At 39.4% G+C, this 13,781-nt stretch overlaps 1 protein-coding gene across 6 annotated transcripts; it reads left to right on the top strand.

The window, feature by feature from the left end:
* The first annotated feature begins 461 nt into the window (after window positions 1–461).
* Window positions 462–12,838, top strand: ZNF207 (zinc finger protein 207). Of its 6 annotated transcripts, XM_010287888.1 has the most exons (13): window positions 481–547; window positions 2,102–2,228; window positions 2,706–2,844; window positions 3,436–3,606; window positions 4,321–4,396; window positions 4,888–4,935; window positions 7,004–7,074; window positions 8,184–8,344; window positions 9,161–9,253; window positions 10,454–10,696; window positions 11,434–11,596; window positions 11,774–11,957; window positions 12,177–12,838. In XM_010287888.1, exons 1-12 carry the CDS (start codon window positions 507–509, stop codon window positions 11,932–11,934), a joined length of 1,494 nt encoding a protein of 497 aa, XP_010286190.1. In that variant the 5' UTR covers window positions 481–506; the 3' UTR covers window positions 11,935–11,957; window positions 12,177–12,838. The 6 variants fall into 6 exon arrangements, with proteins under 6 accessions (XP_010286192.1, XP_010286191.1, XP_010286193.1 ...); XM_010287889.1 differs by having other exon boundaries at window positions 478–547; window positions 3,439–3,606; window positions 11,774–12,838; XM_010287887.1 differs by having other exon boundaries at window positions 11,774–12,838.
* The last annotated feature ends 943 nt before the right edge of the window (window positions 12,839–13,781 follow it).

Here is a 13,781-nt window from a genome sequence, read left to right as displayed (position 1 = left end):
TGTTCTCAGAGAGCGATGAACGACTGTCAAGAGACAGCTATACAGACACAGGTAACCACCACCAAACTACTGTGCAGAGCAGCCTGTTTACAAAATACCGGTTTCTTGCCCAGTATTCCATTTCGTATGGAAAAAACAGCTTCTCGTTGATATTAAACACGCAGACGGGAAAGACAACCAGATACCTCAGACCGCTGAACCCACTCACAAGACCCCCACAACGGCTGCTGAGACAAAATGGCCGGCGAGCACCGCCGCAAGGCATGACGGGACAGCGCAAGAGGCGGTGGTAACAGCAGGGAGCCCGTCACGTGGCAGCTCCCCCCTCTCCTCCTCGCCGCCGTGGTGCAGGCTGGGAGCTCGGAGGCGGTGGCGCCAGGAGGTACCGTGGCGGCCATTTTGTGTCTGCCTCGCTCGCCTCAGTGGGGAGGCTGGTGTGGGCGCTGCTGTTTAAGAGCGAAGAGCTTGGCTGTCTCCTTTCTGCGTAGGTCGGGGGCGCCGCCGCCATGGGCCGTAAGAAGAAGAAGCAGCTAAAGCCTTGGTGCTGGTATCCTTCTGTGTGGGACGAGGCGGGTGTGGGGAGCTGGGTGGGGGAGGGGAGCGGCCCGGCCTGGCTCGGCTCGGTCGGGTGTCTGTCCCGGCCTATCCCATTCTCTGCCCGGCTCTTCGCCGTCCTGGTACGGGGCTCTTTCCTTCTCTCCATCCCTGTTACGGTTTGGCTCCGTGCTTGGCCCTGTTCCATTTCTGTGCTTCTCAGCGCGGGGAAGGGGCCTGGTCCGTGTCCTTCCTCTCCTTCCCCCGCGGCCTAGTCCGCCTGCTCCCGCCTACCTCGCTTGAGGCCTCGGTCTCCCGTCTGATCTGGAAAGCTAGGGCAGGCCGCAACTTCTCCGACCGCCTGCCCCTGGCGCTCCTGTGGCCAGGCCCGGCGGGATTGCCGAGATCGTGGGGAAAATGGAGAACGGTCTTTTATACCCCCGGGGATAGGATGTCAACGGAAGAAAACCTTGCCTCCAGTAAATACAGTTATTGAGGAAGAAGTGAGGCAGATGTGATTAAAAGAGACCTTTTGAAAACTTGGGGGCGGGGAGCGCTTTCAATTTTGTAATTGCTGCATCAAAGTCACATACGGTTTTTCAGTATCCGGAAATACTGGTGGATTTTTCTTCGGTCACTCCTTCACAATTTGCTTTTTATTGAGGACTGATTGCAGATTTACCTTCTCTCCAAAATGTTTTTGCCTAATCTAGAATTGTTTAATAAAGGAATATATAAGCTGTGCTGCCTTCTTTTAGCTTTTTACGTTGGAAGGCATCTGTGCTTCTATTTCAAGTATTAATATATTTCAAGTTTTGGGGGAAGTGAGGGACACATTGTGTTAACAAGGAACGGCTAATAAATAACAGGTATGTGTTGGTCTTGCTTAGGGAGATATGTTTGGAGTGTTTGCTGAAATGCCAGTGCTGACATGCAGAAAGAAAATTGCGGTTTGCCTCTTCTGTCACATAGATGTCCAGAAGGATCTTTGGTTAAAATGTTTCTGTGTAAAAACAGAGAATTCTTTAATGACCGCAGCAAATTATGCAGTGCCATAACAATTGATAACTGGATAACTGAAAAAGGAGAGGAATTTTTAACTAAAACCTTTGTTCTCTTTTATAAATGTTAGCTGCCAATATTTGTTATTAAATAGGCACATCTGAGTATTTATCATCACTTCCTTTTTGTGGGTTTCAAGTCTATTTCTCCTTTAATGCTTTAGCAACTTTATTTTAATCTACACTATGTGGAGAAGGAATGAGTCCACTTAGAAATAACTAGGACTTGAAAGGCATGTGTCAAAGAATGTGAAATCAAATGATGGTTCTGATGGCGTGCACGCATCTTGCCACTTTTCTACCTATCTGAAGGGGGAAATGCAGGATGGTATGAGGGGAAGGTTTGGTTTCGTATATCCATGAAATAGTTGTCATGCTTTGAATGCTCAGAGACGCTTCCTATGCTGCTTTTTTGCTTTAAGAAAAATTACAATGATGCTAATTAGCTTAGTGTTACACAGAAGGTCACTTTCAGCATTATATGTTTCCTTAATGGTCTTCAATAGGTATTGTAACAGGGATTTTGATGATGAAAAAATCCTTATACAGCATCAAAAAGCAAAGCACTTTAAATGCCATATATGTCATAAGAAACTGTATACAGGACCTGGTTTAGCTATACATTGCATGCAGGTAAGAAGTTTTAGACTTACGTAAGTGTGTGATGGTTGGGTTTTGGGGTTTGGGTTTTTTTTTTCAGTATCTAAAATTGGAATTAATAGTGAACTTTAAAGGTAGGGGTTTGGGGGCTTCCAGAGTCTTAAAAACTGATGAGAGAGACAGTAATGGACTGTTTCCAGAACAGGAGTCCTGCTGTGTCAGCAGTCATATGGAGAGTATGCAGTAGAGATCTCTGCCATCATTTCTGAGGTGTAGGAGGAGTGAAGGGATTGTATTATCTTGATGTTCAGAAGACGTGTTTATATAAACTGGTTTTAGAAGTTAATAATAGCTAACACTGACTAGGAAGCACGTGTCAAGAAAACGCTTGGCCAGAGAGATTCTTCCCATTAAGGATGTTCCTTTTGTATCTTGAAAGTGGATGAAGAACATACTGAATCTAACCTGAATTGTGGTCAGGAGGACTTTGACTTTTTTTTTTTTCCTTAGGTACATAAAGAAACAATAGATGCTGTTCCAAATGCTATTCCTGGAAGAACTGATATTGAACTGGAAATCTATGGCATGGAGGGTATTCCTGAAAAAGATATGGAGGAACGGAGGCGGTTACTTGAACAAAAAACTCAGGGTAAAGTATAATCTAGCTAGTTATCTGTTATTTTCCTAGTCTGTTTCTTACTGATAATAAGCTGTGTGATACAGGTTTCGTTTCTCAGAAGAGTAAGGGTTGGGTTTAATGCATTCTCTTAACTGCTGCTCTAGGTATTTGCCAGTCGTGTAGAAAGATGAGAGATACTACTCTTTTCCTGTTAAGAAATAGCTGCATGCCAGTACAGCTATAAAAATTACCTAATGAATATGGGGATGGTTATTTTTGAGCTTAAGGGGAGGGAAGCCCAGGGGTGATACAAGCCTGATGATGCCCAAATACTTAGATTTCTTTGTGTTTTGGTATGTATTTGTTTGAACTGCTTTGGTTTACTCTGGACATCATGAGACTGACATGAAGAAAGACCCCCACATTTATGTTGAGGGTCATTAGATGCCTACCTATAGGTAGGCTCACATAGTTTTTCGTCTTTGTAATTCTGTGAATTCTTGAACACGCTGATAAGATGTGAATTCTATTATTTTTGTTTCAGCTAGAATACTCCAGCTAAAATAAATTTCATAGAATATAATTTGCCTTCTGTCTGACTGTATACATTGTACTTTTTAGCAGAGAGCCAGAAAAAGAAACAACAGGATGATTCTGATGAGTATGAAGATGATGAATCTGCAGCTTCAACTTCATTTCAACCCCAGCAAGTTCAGCCACAGCAGGGGTACATTCCCCCAATGGCACAACCAGGTTTGCCTCCTGTGCCAGGTGCACCAGGGATGCCTCCAGGTAAGATGATGTTTTAAGTTAGTTAAGCTAGTTACTGAAAAGCTGAGTAGAAATACAAATTGCTGCTTGTGTGCTGGAATAATCATGTGCCCTTTTTAACATTGGATATCAGAGGTCACAGAGTAGTTTCGTGAGGTGCATGTAAGCATTTTCTTAACTTTTTTTTCCTTCCCCCAGTCTGTGTGCACACACATCTTCCTTTGTGAAGGAGATTAAGATACCTAATGCTTGCATCTAGATTGAAGGAAGGTTAATATGGTAGTAAGGCAGATTAGTACTTTAAACACGTCTGACAATGATATTTGTTTGTGGTATTTTGTAGGAAGATTTTGGAAAGAGGGCAGAAAGGCTGCCATATATGTAGAGACTGCTAACATGGAACAGGCAGTTTGTACACAGGCCATAAATATATTGAGGAAAGAATTTTGATCAATGACTGAGCAAAAACTGGTCTCTTCTCATTATATCTTTTGTAATAAGGCATGTTCTTTGGAGACTAGTAAGAAAATTTACACAGTCTTGCAGGACTGAGAACACTGAGTCTGTCAGATTTGCAGATAATCTTTTATATTGCGTTGCTTGTAAGCAGTGTTATTTCAAAAACCAATCTTTCAAATTTTTCTGTAAAGCATTAATCCAGTCTAAATTTATTAGATGAGACTTGTTAGCAACTGTATGTTGTTGGAGTTGTTTAAAATGTATTTTTCTGTTAAGGTATACCACCGTTAATGGCAGGTGTGCCACCTATGATGCCTGGAATGCCTCCAGTTATGCCTGGAATGCCACCTGGGTGAGTAGCAAGAAAGACTTAATATTACATGTTCATACTGTGCATTTTAAACTGTCAGAGAAAAAGTAAAGCTAATTGGAAAATGTACATAGGAACCTGTGAACTCTGTAACCTTAATGTTAAGAATAACCAAAGAACTGGATGGCTGTAAACCAACATTAAAAATATGGCCAAACTGAGTTTATGTGTAAAGTATGTTGCCTTTTTCCTAACTTTATTGAGTAGTAATATAATAATGAAAAACAAAGTTTTGTTGTGTTGGTTTAGAGCCTTCTGTGAACCTCTGTTCCTTTATGTATTGCACATATGTTGTGCATCTGGTTATCAGTCATCAACTGAACAGGAAAAAAATACTGGATAGTTTAAATTTTTCTTGTATTTTGGGCAAAAGATGTTGGTTTTTATGCTTGTTTGGGGTTGACACCGTACCCTGTCGCAATGTGTTTGGAAAATCACAGTTAGATTTTTGATTTTGTCATAAATTTTCACAGATTACATCAACAGAGAAAATACATGCAGTCATTTTGTGGTGGAAACATGTAAGCATCTCATTAATGTAATTCTAGGTACATTCATTATCATTATGCCATTTTATGTTATGTTTTTAATAAGCTTGAAATTGTCTTGCTGAAAACCTCTGAATATTGCCTAAGAATTTGGGGAAAATGTCTAGTTAGGTTTTGTTATTGTATAATATCTGAAGTTTGTATGCTTTATCTAGATTAATATTACAAAGCTACATGTTATGAGGAAGGTATTCTACAAAATAGTAATGAAATAGACCCTTAGGGGCTTATAACCTCTCTTGACCCTGAGTACAGCTCCATGTGCTCGATCCTTTATACTGGAGGACATACTGCAGGAAGTTTGCTTCTGAGTTTTAAAGTTCACTGAGGTGAAAGGTTCTCTTCTGAGACATAAATGTGGTTTTTGACAGTTTTTAACAGTTTTTGAATGTAAAATCATGTCATAGTCGAACATCTTGTGGATGCTCATCAAGACTAGCTTTTCTGGGTGCAAACTGAACAGAATTTTATCAGACTTGTTGGTGCTTAGTCCTCCTTAAATGCCTTGTTAACTTCAGGTGGATGTAGTGTCATCTAGTAAAAAACACAAACTACTTGTCAAAAATTTGCTGCACTTCCATTTTGGTGACATTTTAGGGGAGAGAGATGGTGTTACATTATGCTTTTGCCTAGTTTATTTTAAAATTTTGCTTACTTAACCTGATGATTTTTTGTTTTAAAATGAGAAAAGAAGAATTAGGACCTAGGAGGCAACTTTGGTTTTAGTGTGACACTAGTTCTAACACTATCCCTGCACTCTCTGAAAGTCATCTTTTCTGGTGGCAGCAGGCGGGGAGCATGCAGCACTTTTTTGGGGTCTAGCAGATAGTTGTCAAAATGGCTGGCAAGACTTGATTTTTCCTTCTCCAACCATTAACCGAAAAAAGGGTGATGGCATTATGTTCCCAGTCACTACTGCTTCTGCAGTGTTTTTTTCTTTTGTAGCAGTGGTAGACAAGAATAAAAGTAAGGCTGGGTGGCAGCTTGCTTTGCAGAATGAATCATTGCCTCTTTATGGTTTTGTTTTGATTTTGAAACAGCAATGGTGATGGTTTCTTGACTTTATCATGCAAATAGAAACTGCTTCTTAGTGGGGTTTTGGTGTGCACTTGGCTGCTATATATATGCTTGTCTTGCTAACTAAAGTAATAAGCATTCTTTTATTTCATTTCTCTAATGCAGCTTTGAGTGGGAAAAATAGAAGCAAACTAAGCTACACTTGGTTTCTTCCCTGTAAAGGAATCGTATATATTCATCTGTAGATTCCCAGTTTAATAGCACTTAGTGTTGTAGACAGCTTATTTTTTATGGAGTTGCAGCCCTGTGCAGGAGGAATTTGCTTATATTAAGGATTGTATGTATAGTTTAGATGGGGAGCGTGTATTCATTTGTAGTATGGTTTAGTAGATAAGGATAAAAAGAATCATTTAGATGCCACCTTTCTGTTAGGAAGTACAGACCAATTTTTTTCTCCAGTAACAAGGAAAAAAAAAAACCAAACCAGTTTTTAATATGGAGGTAAAATATGCCATAATAAGAAATTCTCATTTAAAAAAAAAAGTGGAACTCCAAAAGCTTTCTTAACCTGTGTTCTCTGCGTTGCTTTTATCAGTATTTTGTGGATAGTTTTACAGATTTGGGTTGTCTGCAATTCACTAGAGGAAAGAGAACATGTTAAAATATTTCACGTTTTCTGAGTGTACCAAGATCGGGTTCTTGGAACACTCTGTTGAAACTAGTAGCCTGAAATAGATTTTAAGAGAGACACCAGTTCTGGAAATCTGGTAATAGCGAAGTGAAAACTCAAGGAATTAAAGTTCAAATAAAAAGCGTTTGGAAGTTTTCTTGGTTTTTTTGGGTGTGGGTTTTTTTTTTCCTTGTGGAAAAACATTTCTAACTGTGGAGTCAGCTGGTTTTGAATTGCCTCTGAGAGCTGCTTGAAATTATTTACCATAATTTTTTTATCTAATACAGGTATGTGCCAGTTGTCTTAAGAGTTTATTGTGAATGTTCATACCAGTGCTCACTTTCTGTTTAATAGGATGATGCCAATGGGTGGAATGATGCCTCCTGGGCCAGGAATACCACCTCTTATGCCTGGTATGCCACCAGGTAGGTCAGAGTTGTCGAACTCATACTATGGTGAGAACTAAATTATATTTATTTATTTCCACTGAGATTTGGGATTTTTATAAAGAATATACAGACGTGTGTGGGTTGATTGCCACAGAAGCCACTCTTGTGCACAGATGAAGGGGTTGATTGATGGATTTTGATTGTAAATAATATTTGCATTTGGTACCATTTTGAAGGTAAAAAATAGAACATAGTTCTTTCTTCCTATTGCACTTTCTTTGGCTTTTGTGTTGCATAGTCTGTCTTCATCCCTCCTTTTAATGTCTGTGGCTGCACCTGGAAAATCAGAATGATTGAAAATGTGGTGGGAAATGAGACATATCCAAGTAATGAACTTGCTGTGTGAAGAAACTGACTGGAATTTTAGTCTCTTAGAATAGCTGGAAGAGATGTTTCTCGAGCCTGTGCAGCACTAAGCAGCCTTAAGTTCTGAGGGTGTTCCACCTGACCATAAGCTATGTTATGATGGCTTGAGATTTGCTGTTTTGCCCGCTTTTCTTGCTGCAGGAGGAGGCAAGCCACTAGGAGAGCTACAGCCTAGTTCTGCTGCACAATAATACCCATGTGAGCTGTTAACTTCCCATCTCTGATCCTCTCCTAGAGCACCGCACATATGAAGTGCATGTATGGTGATGATAGGCTGCAAAAAGTAGCCTTGTGTCCCTGTTCCAGTGTGCTAAAGACCAACAGCAAAGCTGGTCTGTGTTTCAGTCAAGAGTTCTGATACCATTCATAATGGCTGTGTCTTTCGGGTTTTATAGAAGTCTTACCCACGTGCTTGGCAGCATAGGCGCAGTGTGTTGGAAGCAGTTACTGCATTAATTGCATTGATTTATTGAGAGCATAAACTTCATTGAAGCTGTAGTAGAAAACACAACTTGGTTCAGTATTGCTCTGAACTGTTTGAGGTTACTGCCTATGCATGGACATTTATTGGTGACTGCTGGCATTACTCTTTGTCATGTTTTATTTTACTAATGCCTTGAATGTGTATCTTCCGTGGGGAAAACTTTGTTCTAAGGAACACTGTGAACAGAATCCTCTTAACTTCAGCCTGTGTGTTACTGGTTCTTTGTGGTTTGTAGGTATGCCACCGCCTGTTGGTCCTCGTCCTGGGATGCCTCCAATGACACAAGCACAGCCTGTTACAGCACCAGGCATTCTTAACAGACCTCCAGCTCCTGCTGCATCAGCACCTACCCCCCAGCCTCCGGTTACTAAACCACTCTTCCCAAGTGCAGGGCAGGTAAGGTATCTCATAGCCTGGAATCTATTGTTACAATCTTCAAATTGCCACTGTGTCAACAGTGTCTATTATTGAGGAGGCCCGAGAAGTGACTGGTTAAGTTTCTTGCTTTGTTGATTCTTCAGTTTAATTCAGTGTAGTGCTTGAATGAATTTTAAAAGATTCTTTTGTCTTAAAACAACGATGAAACCACACAGAAGTTCTGTAAGCACATGGGGAAGAAAGGAGTAGGCAAAACACTTCTTTCCTTTTTAGTTTCCCTTTAGTTTGTCGTTTATAAGGATGCTTTGGGTGGGTGACGGGATGTGTTAGTGAGCTACAGGAATCCACTTGCCTAGAACTTTATCTAAAATTTCCAAAGTATTAATCTTGACATTACTTGTTCCCCCCTCCTTTTCATAATGGGCTCTCTACCCATAGATGGACTAATTTATTCTGTAGTCTTGTTAGACTGGATAAACATTGCCTGAATTAGGAGGTGTTTTACTTTAAAAAATTTAGGAGTAAGTTAAGGTAGTAAAAATCTGTTCAAGTGTTTTGGGGATTTTGGGGAGGGAAGTGGGGAATTGATAGTGACTTACGACCTCTACCCTTTGATTGCACGTGTTGTGTATAAGTCCTGAAGTTTTTACTTGCTTTCAAGTATGTTGCAGAAACGGTGTACTATTTTTGTTTTGGACCTCTGCAGGGAAGATACACGTTTACAAAAACAGTCCTTTCATAAGAAAGGACTTAGCATAAGAAATCCTTTCATCTGGATACTTTCCACCCATTTGTTTGGAGACTTTTCACTGTTTCCTTTCTTTTATGCTACAGATGGGGACACCTGTCACAAGCTCAAGTACAGCTTCCTCCAATTCAGAAAGTCTGTCAGCATCTTCTAACGCTCTGTTTCCTAGCGCAGCACAAGTACGCAGGAAGTCACAGTTAAAAACAAATTGCTTTGCAACTTAACCCTTTGGACCGTTCTGTAAAATCTAAAATTGACTAAACATCTTCAGATAATTTCTGTTATATTCCTGATTATGTTTAGCTGGTAAAACTGCAGAGTCCTTGATTGAGAGTTGCATCTTACTAGACGTAAGCATGTCAAAGTGCCCAATTTTTCCTAGTGAAAGAATGAGATGTTACATCTTGGTTCTAAAGGGTTAAAAAAGCATGAAAGCAGTTAAATGCATTTTAGTGGGCAGTGGTTAGCTTGATGCATGGTCAAGGCTTTTTTAGTTTATGTTGTTTAATATGGTACATAATAATGTAGGGAATTTTGTAATTTGCATTATGTGGAAAAAAATTTTAATACTTTGTTTTGATTTAGAAAGTTCAGATAATTGTAAAAGTACAGTGACTGGAAACAAAAGCATTCTCTGATAACTAAAGCTTGCTTTGGAGATTGCTGCATCTTGAGAGAAAGCCTGGTAAAGCAAGCTTTTCTTGTCTAACAGCTAATTTAAGAAAAAAGTAGGAAAGATGAGATGCTGGAATCTGTAGTGGACCTCATATCTGCCTTTGGCTGATTGTTCACTCACAAGCAAATTTTAAGATCTGTAGAAGCACATAGTACTTTGTGAAAACATTGCAGTGTTTTTATAGAGAGGACGCCTAAAACAAAAACCCGGACACAATAGAGCTTTCTTAAATTTTTATTAAAACATTTTTTAAATACCTAAGTAGTGAATACTAACACTTTGAGCTGTACTCTAAACTAATGGTTGCTAAAGTATACTAATAACTGAGTGAGAGAAAATTAATTTATACTTCTAGGCTCTTAATAAAACAATGATTCAGGAAACAGTTAGGAATTTACCAAACTCAGTATTTGAGATAAAAATTTTGATAGTGGGGGGTGGTGGTGTTGTTCCTTTTTTCTAGTTGTGGCTTTTGACCTGCAAATTTTAGACTTTCCTCTGTGTGTGTGTGTATATGTGTATAAACTGGGTTTTATTTTGTCTTGTTTTCAGTTGCTCTAGTGTGCAATAAGGCTGAACTTTACTTTTGTCAAGCTTGTTTTAATTATGTATCTCACTGGAAGGTTTCAGAGGTGTAACAGACATCATTTAAGTTTTCTTACGCTTTGAGAAATAAATATTGATCTATCTCTGTGTTTCTCAGGCTGCAGCAGCTGTTCCAGGTCCAGTTGGTACCGATTTCAAACCTTTGAATTCTACACCTGCAACAACAACAGAACCCCCAAAACCTACATTCCCTGCTTACACACAGTCTACAGCTTCAACCACTAGCACGACAAACAGTACTGCGGCTAAACCAGCTACATCTATAACAAGTAAGCCTGCTACCCTCACAACAACCAGTGCAACCAGTAAGTTGATCCATCCAGATGAGGATATATCACTGGTAAGTTAAAATATTTTTGTAGTCTTAATGAAAAATGCAATTTATGCTGATATGGCTGATGAAATAGAATTCATTCTGTGGTCTGCATTATGCGTATTTTAATGACTGTGAGAGTGCAAACTGCAGAATTGATGGAACCAGAACCATTCATCGAGAAAACTTCTTTGGTTGCAAAGTGATGACTGGCATATTGCAATGATCCTGCTGCAGATTTAAGCCTTATTTTTGTTAGTGACAGGAAGTTACTCAACCCAAAATGTAATTTGGGTGACTTCTGCATGTGACTTAAGATTGAAGTTAAATAGATACAGCTAATGAGTGTAGGACAAAGGACTTAACAGTTTGAACTGGTCTTCGTGCTATTACTGCAATGAGAAATACGGAATTTATGGATTAAAACAAACAAACCTTAATTTCTGTTCAGATGTGTTTAGATTTGTGTTTGGCTGTTTTGTCTCAACTTTGTTATGAGGAAGAGGCTTTCCTCAGCTGAGAGAGGAGGAGAATTTGTGTTGCATGCAAACTGCTAGATTGGCCAGTAGTAATACAGTAGCTTTGAAGGAAGGGGGAAAAAGTCCAAATGCTACTGTGTAATGTTACTAGTAGCAGCCTTTGAACTTGTAAGATAGCCCAAATAGTTCAGGAACCTGTAATCTACTTTGTTACACTTATATTTACTTTACTTTTGGTGAGTATTAGTCTTACAGTGTGTTATGGTTGTCTGTTTCTGGTTTTAGGAAGAGAGAAGGGCACAGTTGCCTAAATATCAGCGTAATCTTCCTCGACCAGGACAAGCTTCCTTGGGTAATCCACCAGTTGGACCAATTGGAGGTATGATGCCACCACAGCCAGGAATTCCTCCACAACAACAAGGAATGAGACCTCCCATGCCACCTCATGGTAATCATAAGCTTCCTAGCTTTCTTTTCTTGAAAAAATTTGTCTTTGCTATAAACTTTTGAGTTTCAAGTGGTGTATACTGGTGGGGGGTGTGAAGCTTTTCATAAAATGCAACTTCTGCCCATTATTTAAAAAAAAAAAAAAATCTTCTTTGCACCTTAATTGTTCTGTTTATAGGTCAATATGGTGCTCATCACCAGGGCATGCCAGGATATCTTCCTGGAGCAATGCCTCCATACGGTCAGGGACCTCCGATGGTGCCCCCTTACCAAAGTGGACCTCCTCGACCTCCGATGGGAATGAGACCTCCTGTAATGTCGCAAGGTGGCCGCTACTGATGCTACTACACACGCTCTAATAGGTTTGGAGATTAAACCTTTTCTCATCTTGTGCTGTTAATATAGCCGAGCTTCCGTCAATTAAGGCTTCATTGTGACTTAAAAAAATAAGTATCTTCCCACATGCAAGGAGCTATTGGACATTCTTATTTTACATGGGAAAAATTATTTGGAATAATAACAGGAGCTTTTCCTGATGTTGCAATTTATACTGTATGGCTTCTTTTTCATGTTTCATCTAGGTTTTTAGAAGTGAAGTATAGTAAATATGGTTCGTTAAATTGTGAAGGCGCTGGAATTACATGAACATACCACCTTAAAGGCAAGTTCTGTAACATTATGTTGCTATTTGTGAAATGATGCCTTCACAGCACTTCAAGTGCTGTTGGACTTCATGTCCCCAACATAGTTTGGTGAGGGCTGTAACTGTTCCCAACTACTTGTACATTTAAGTCTGAACTTGTAACAATATTTAATGTATTTAGAGTTCCTCCTGTTTCAGGGTTTAAGTAAACTGACCCACTAAGGTCGTGTGACTTTTCTGTACTGTTATAAACATTGTAATAAAAGAAGAGAAAAATTTATATGCCTTTTTATTCATGACCAGCTGTGGACAACTGCCTGAAAGGTTTGTACAGATGCATGCCATGGTAGCTGTTGGTGTAACGAATAGAGTTATTGGTGCTGTTTTGATAAAATCTGAATTCCTTGTTCTAAAATTAAGTGACTCCTTAGCTGCACGTCTTGAGTAGACAAAGACCTGTACACTTATTAACTGACTCCTCAAAAATGAGGCTGCAGGAGGCACATCTTAACTCTTGGTTGTAACTTCTCTTAATGCATATGTTTCTTGATTTGTGCTTTCTTGTCCTCAATAAATTTTAAAAGATTTCTAGTCCTGGCACTTACTTGTAGATGTAAAAGTCATTGCTCTAAGACACTGCTCTAGTGCCAGATGTCTGCTGTTAGTTCATTCTTCGACTGACTCTCCTTAAATTTGCAAATGCGTATCAATTTCAGGAGAAAATTAGATGAAGATTTCTAGAAGCTTAGGTGCATGTCACATGGGTGAGTGACATCCAGTTGATGTTGTATTGAAGTTGACCTGCAAAAGAGAAAAGTAGCTCCACCACCTTGTCAGTGTATAAGAGACAAGAGGAGCAAGAGTAATACGTTACATGCTGTATTTTTACTTTAAATGTTCAGAATTTCAGATCTCAGCAGACTCTAAAAAGGTGAACTATCTGTTTTGTGCTATGATCAGATACTGGGTGAGTTTCTTGAGCACCATTTAATGGAAGTGTCTAGGGTAAGAGACCTTTGATAACTGTAATTAGGAGAACTGAGAAAGAGGTCTTCGCCATATGAATTAGTCATTTATCTGTTTATAATAGCAGAGTGATAAATTACTGTCATGGTTGTAATTCACTGAATGTCTAACATCACTGTCTTAGTGTGTTATGTTACTGATGAGAATGAAAATGTAGAGGGAGACTTTTTGGAGGGAAGGGAAGTGAGAGCTTCCGCAGTCTCTTCACAACAGGGGGAAGAAAAGGAGTGGTGAATTTTTCATTTGCAGGTCAACTTTAAATACATATTCCAGCCTCAAGCCTTATCTGTGCAATTTAGTTTATGGGGATATCTCTTCTTTTAGGGTAGGTTAGAAAGATTATCAGCATTGTTGTGTCAGTTTATGTTCCATAGATGTTTTTGTAGATAGTGAAGTGTTTGGGGTTTCCCCCCCCCACTTAATTATAATACTGAGCATTTTGGCTCTTTTTCTTTAAAGTCTTTGGGGGTTTTTTAGCTGCACATAAGTATTTCATGTGGCTTTGTTCTGTACTGTC

Source organism: Phaethon lepturus, unplaced genomic scaffold, assembly GCF_000687285.1.
Source record: "Phaethon lepturus isolate BGI_N335 unplaced genomic scaffold, ASM68728v1 scaffold38605, whole genome shotgun sequence".
Lineage (NCBI taxonomy): Eukaryota > Metazoa > Chordata > Aves > Phaethontiformes > Phaethontidae > Phaethon > Phaethon lepturus.
Note: the sequence above shows the minus strand (reverse complement) of the source record. Positions and strands in the feature narration are given on the sequence as shown.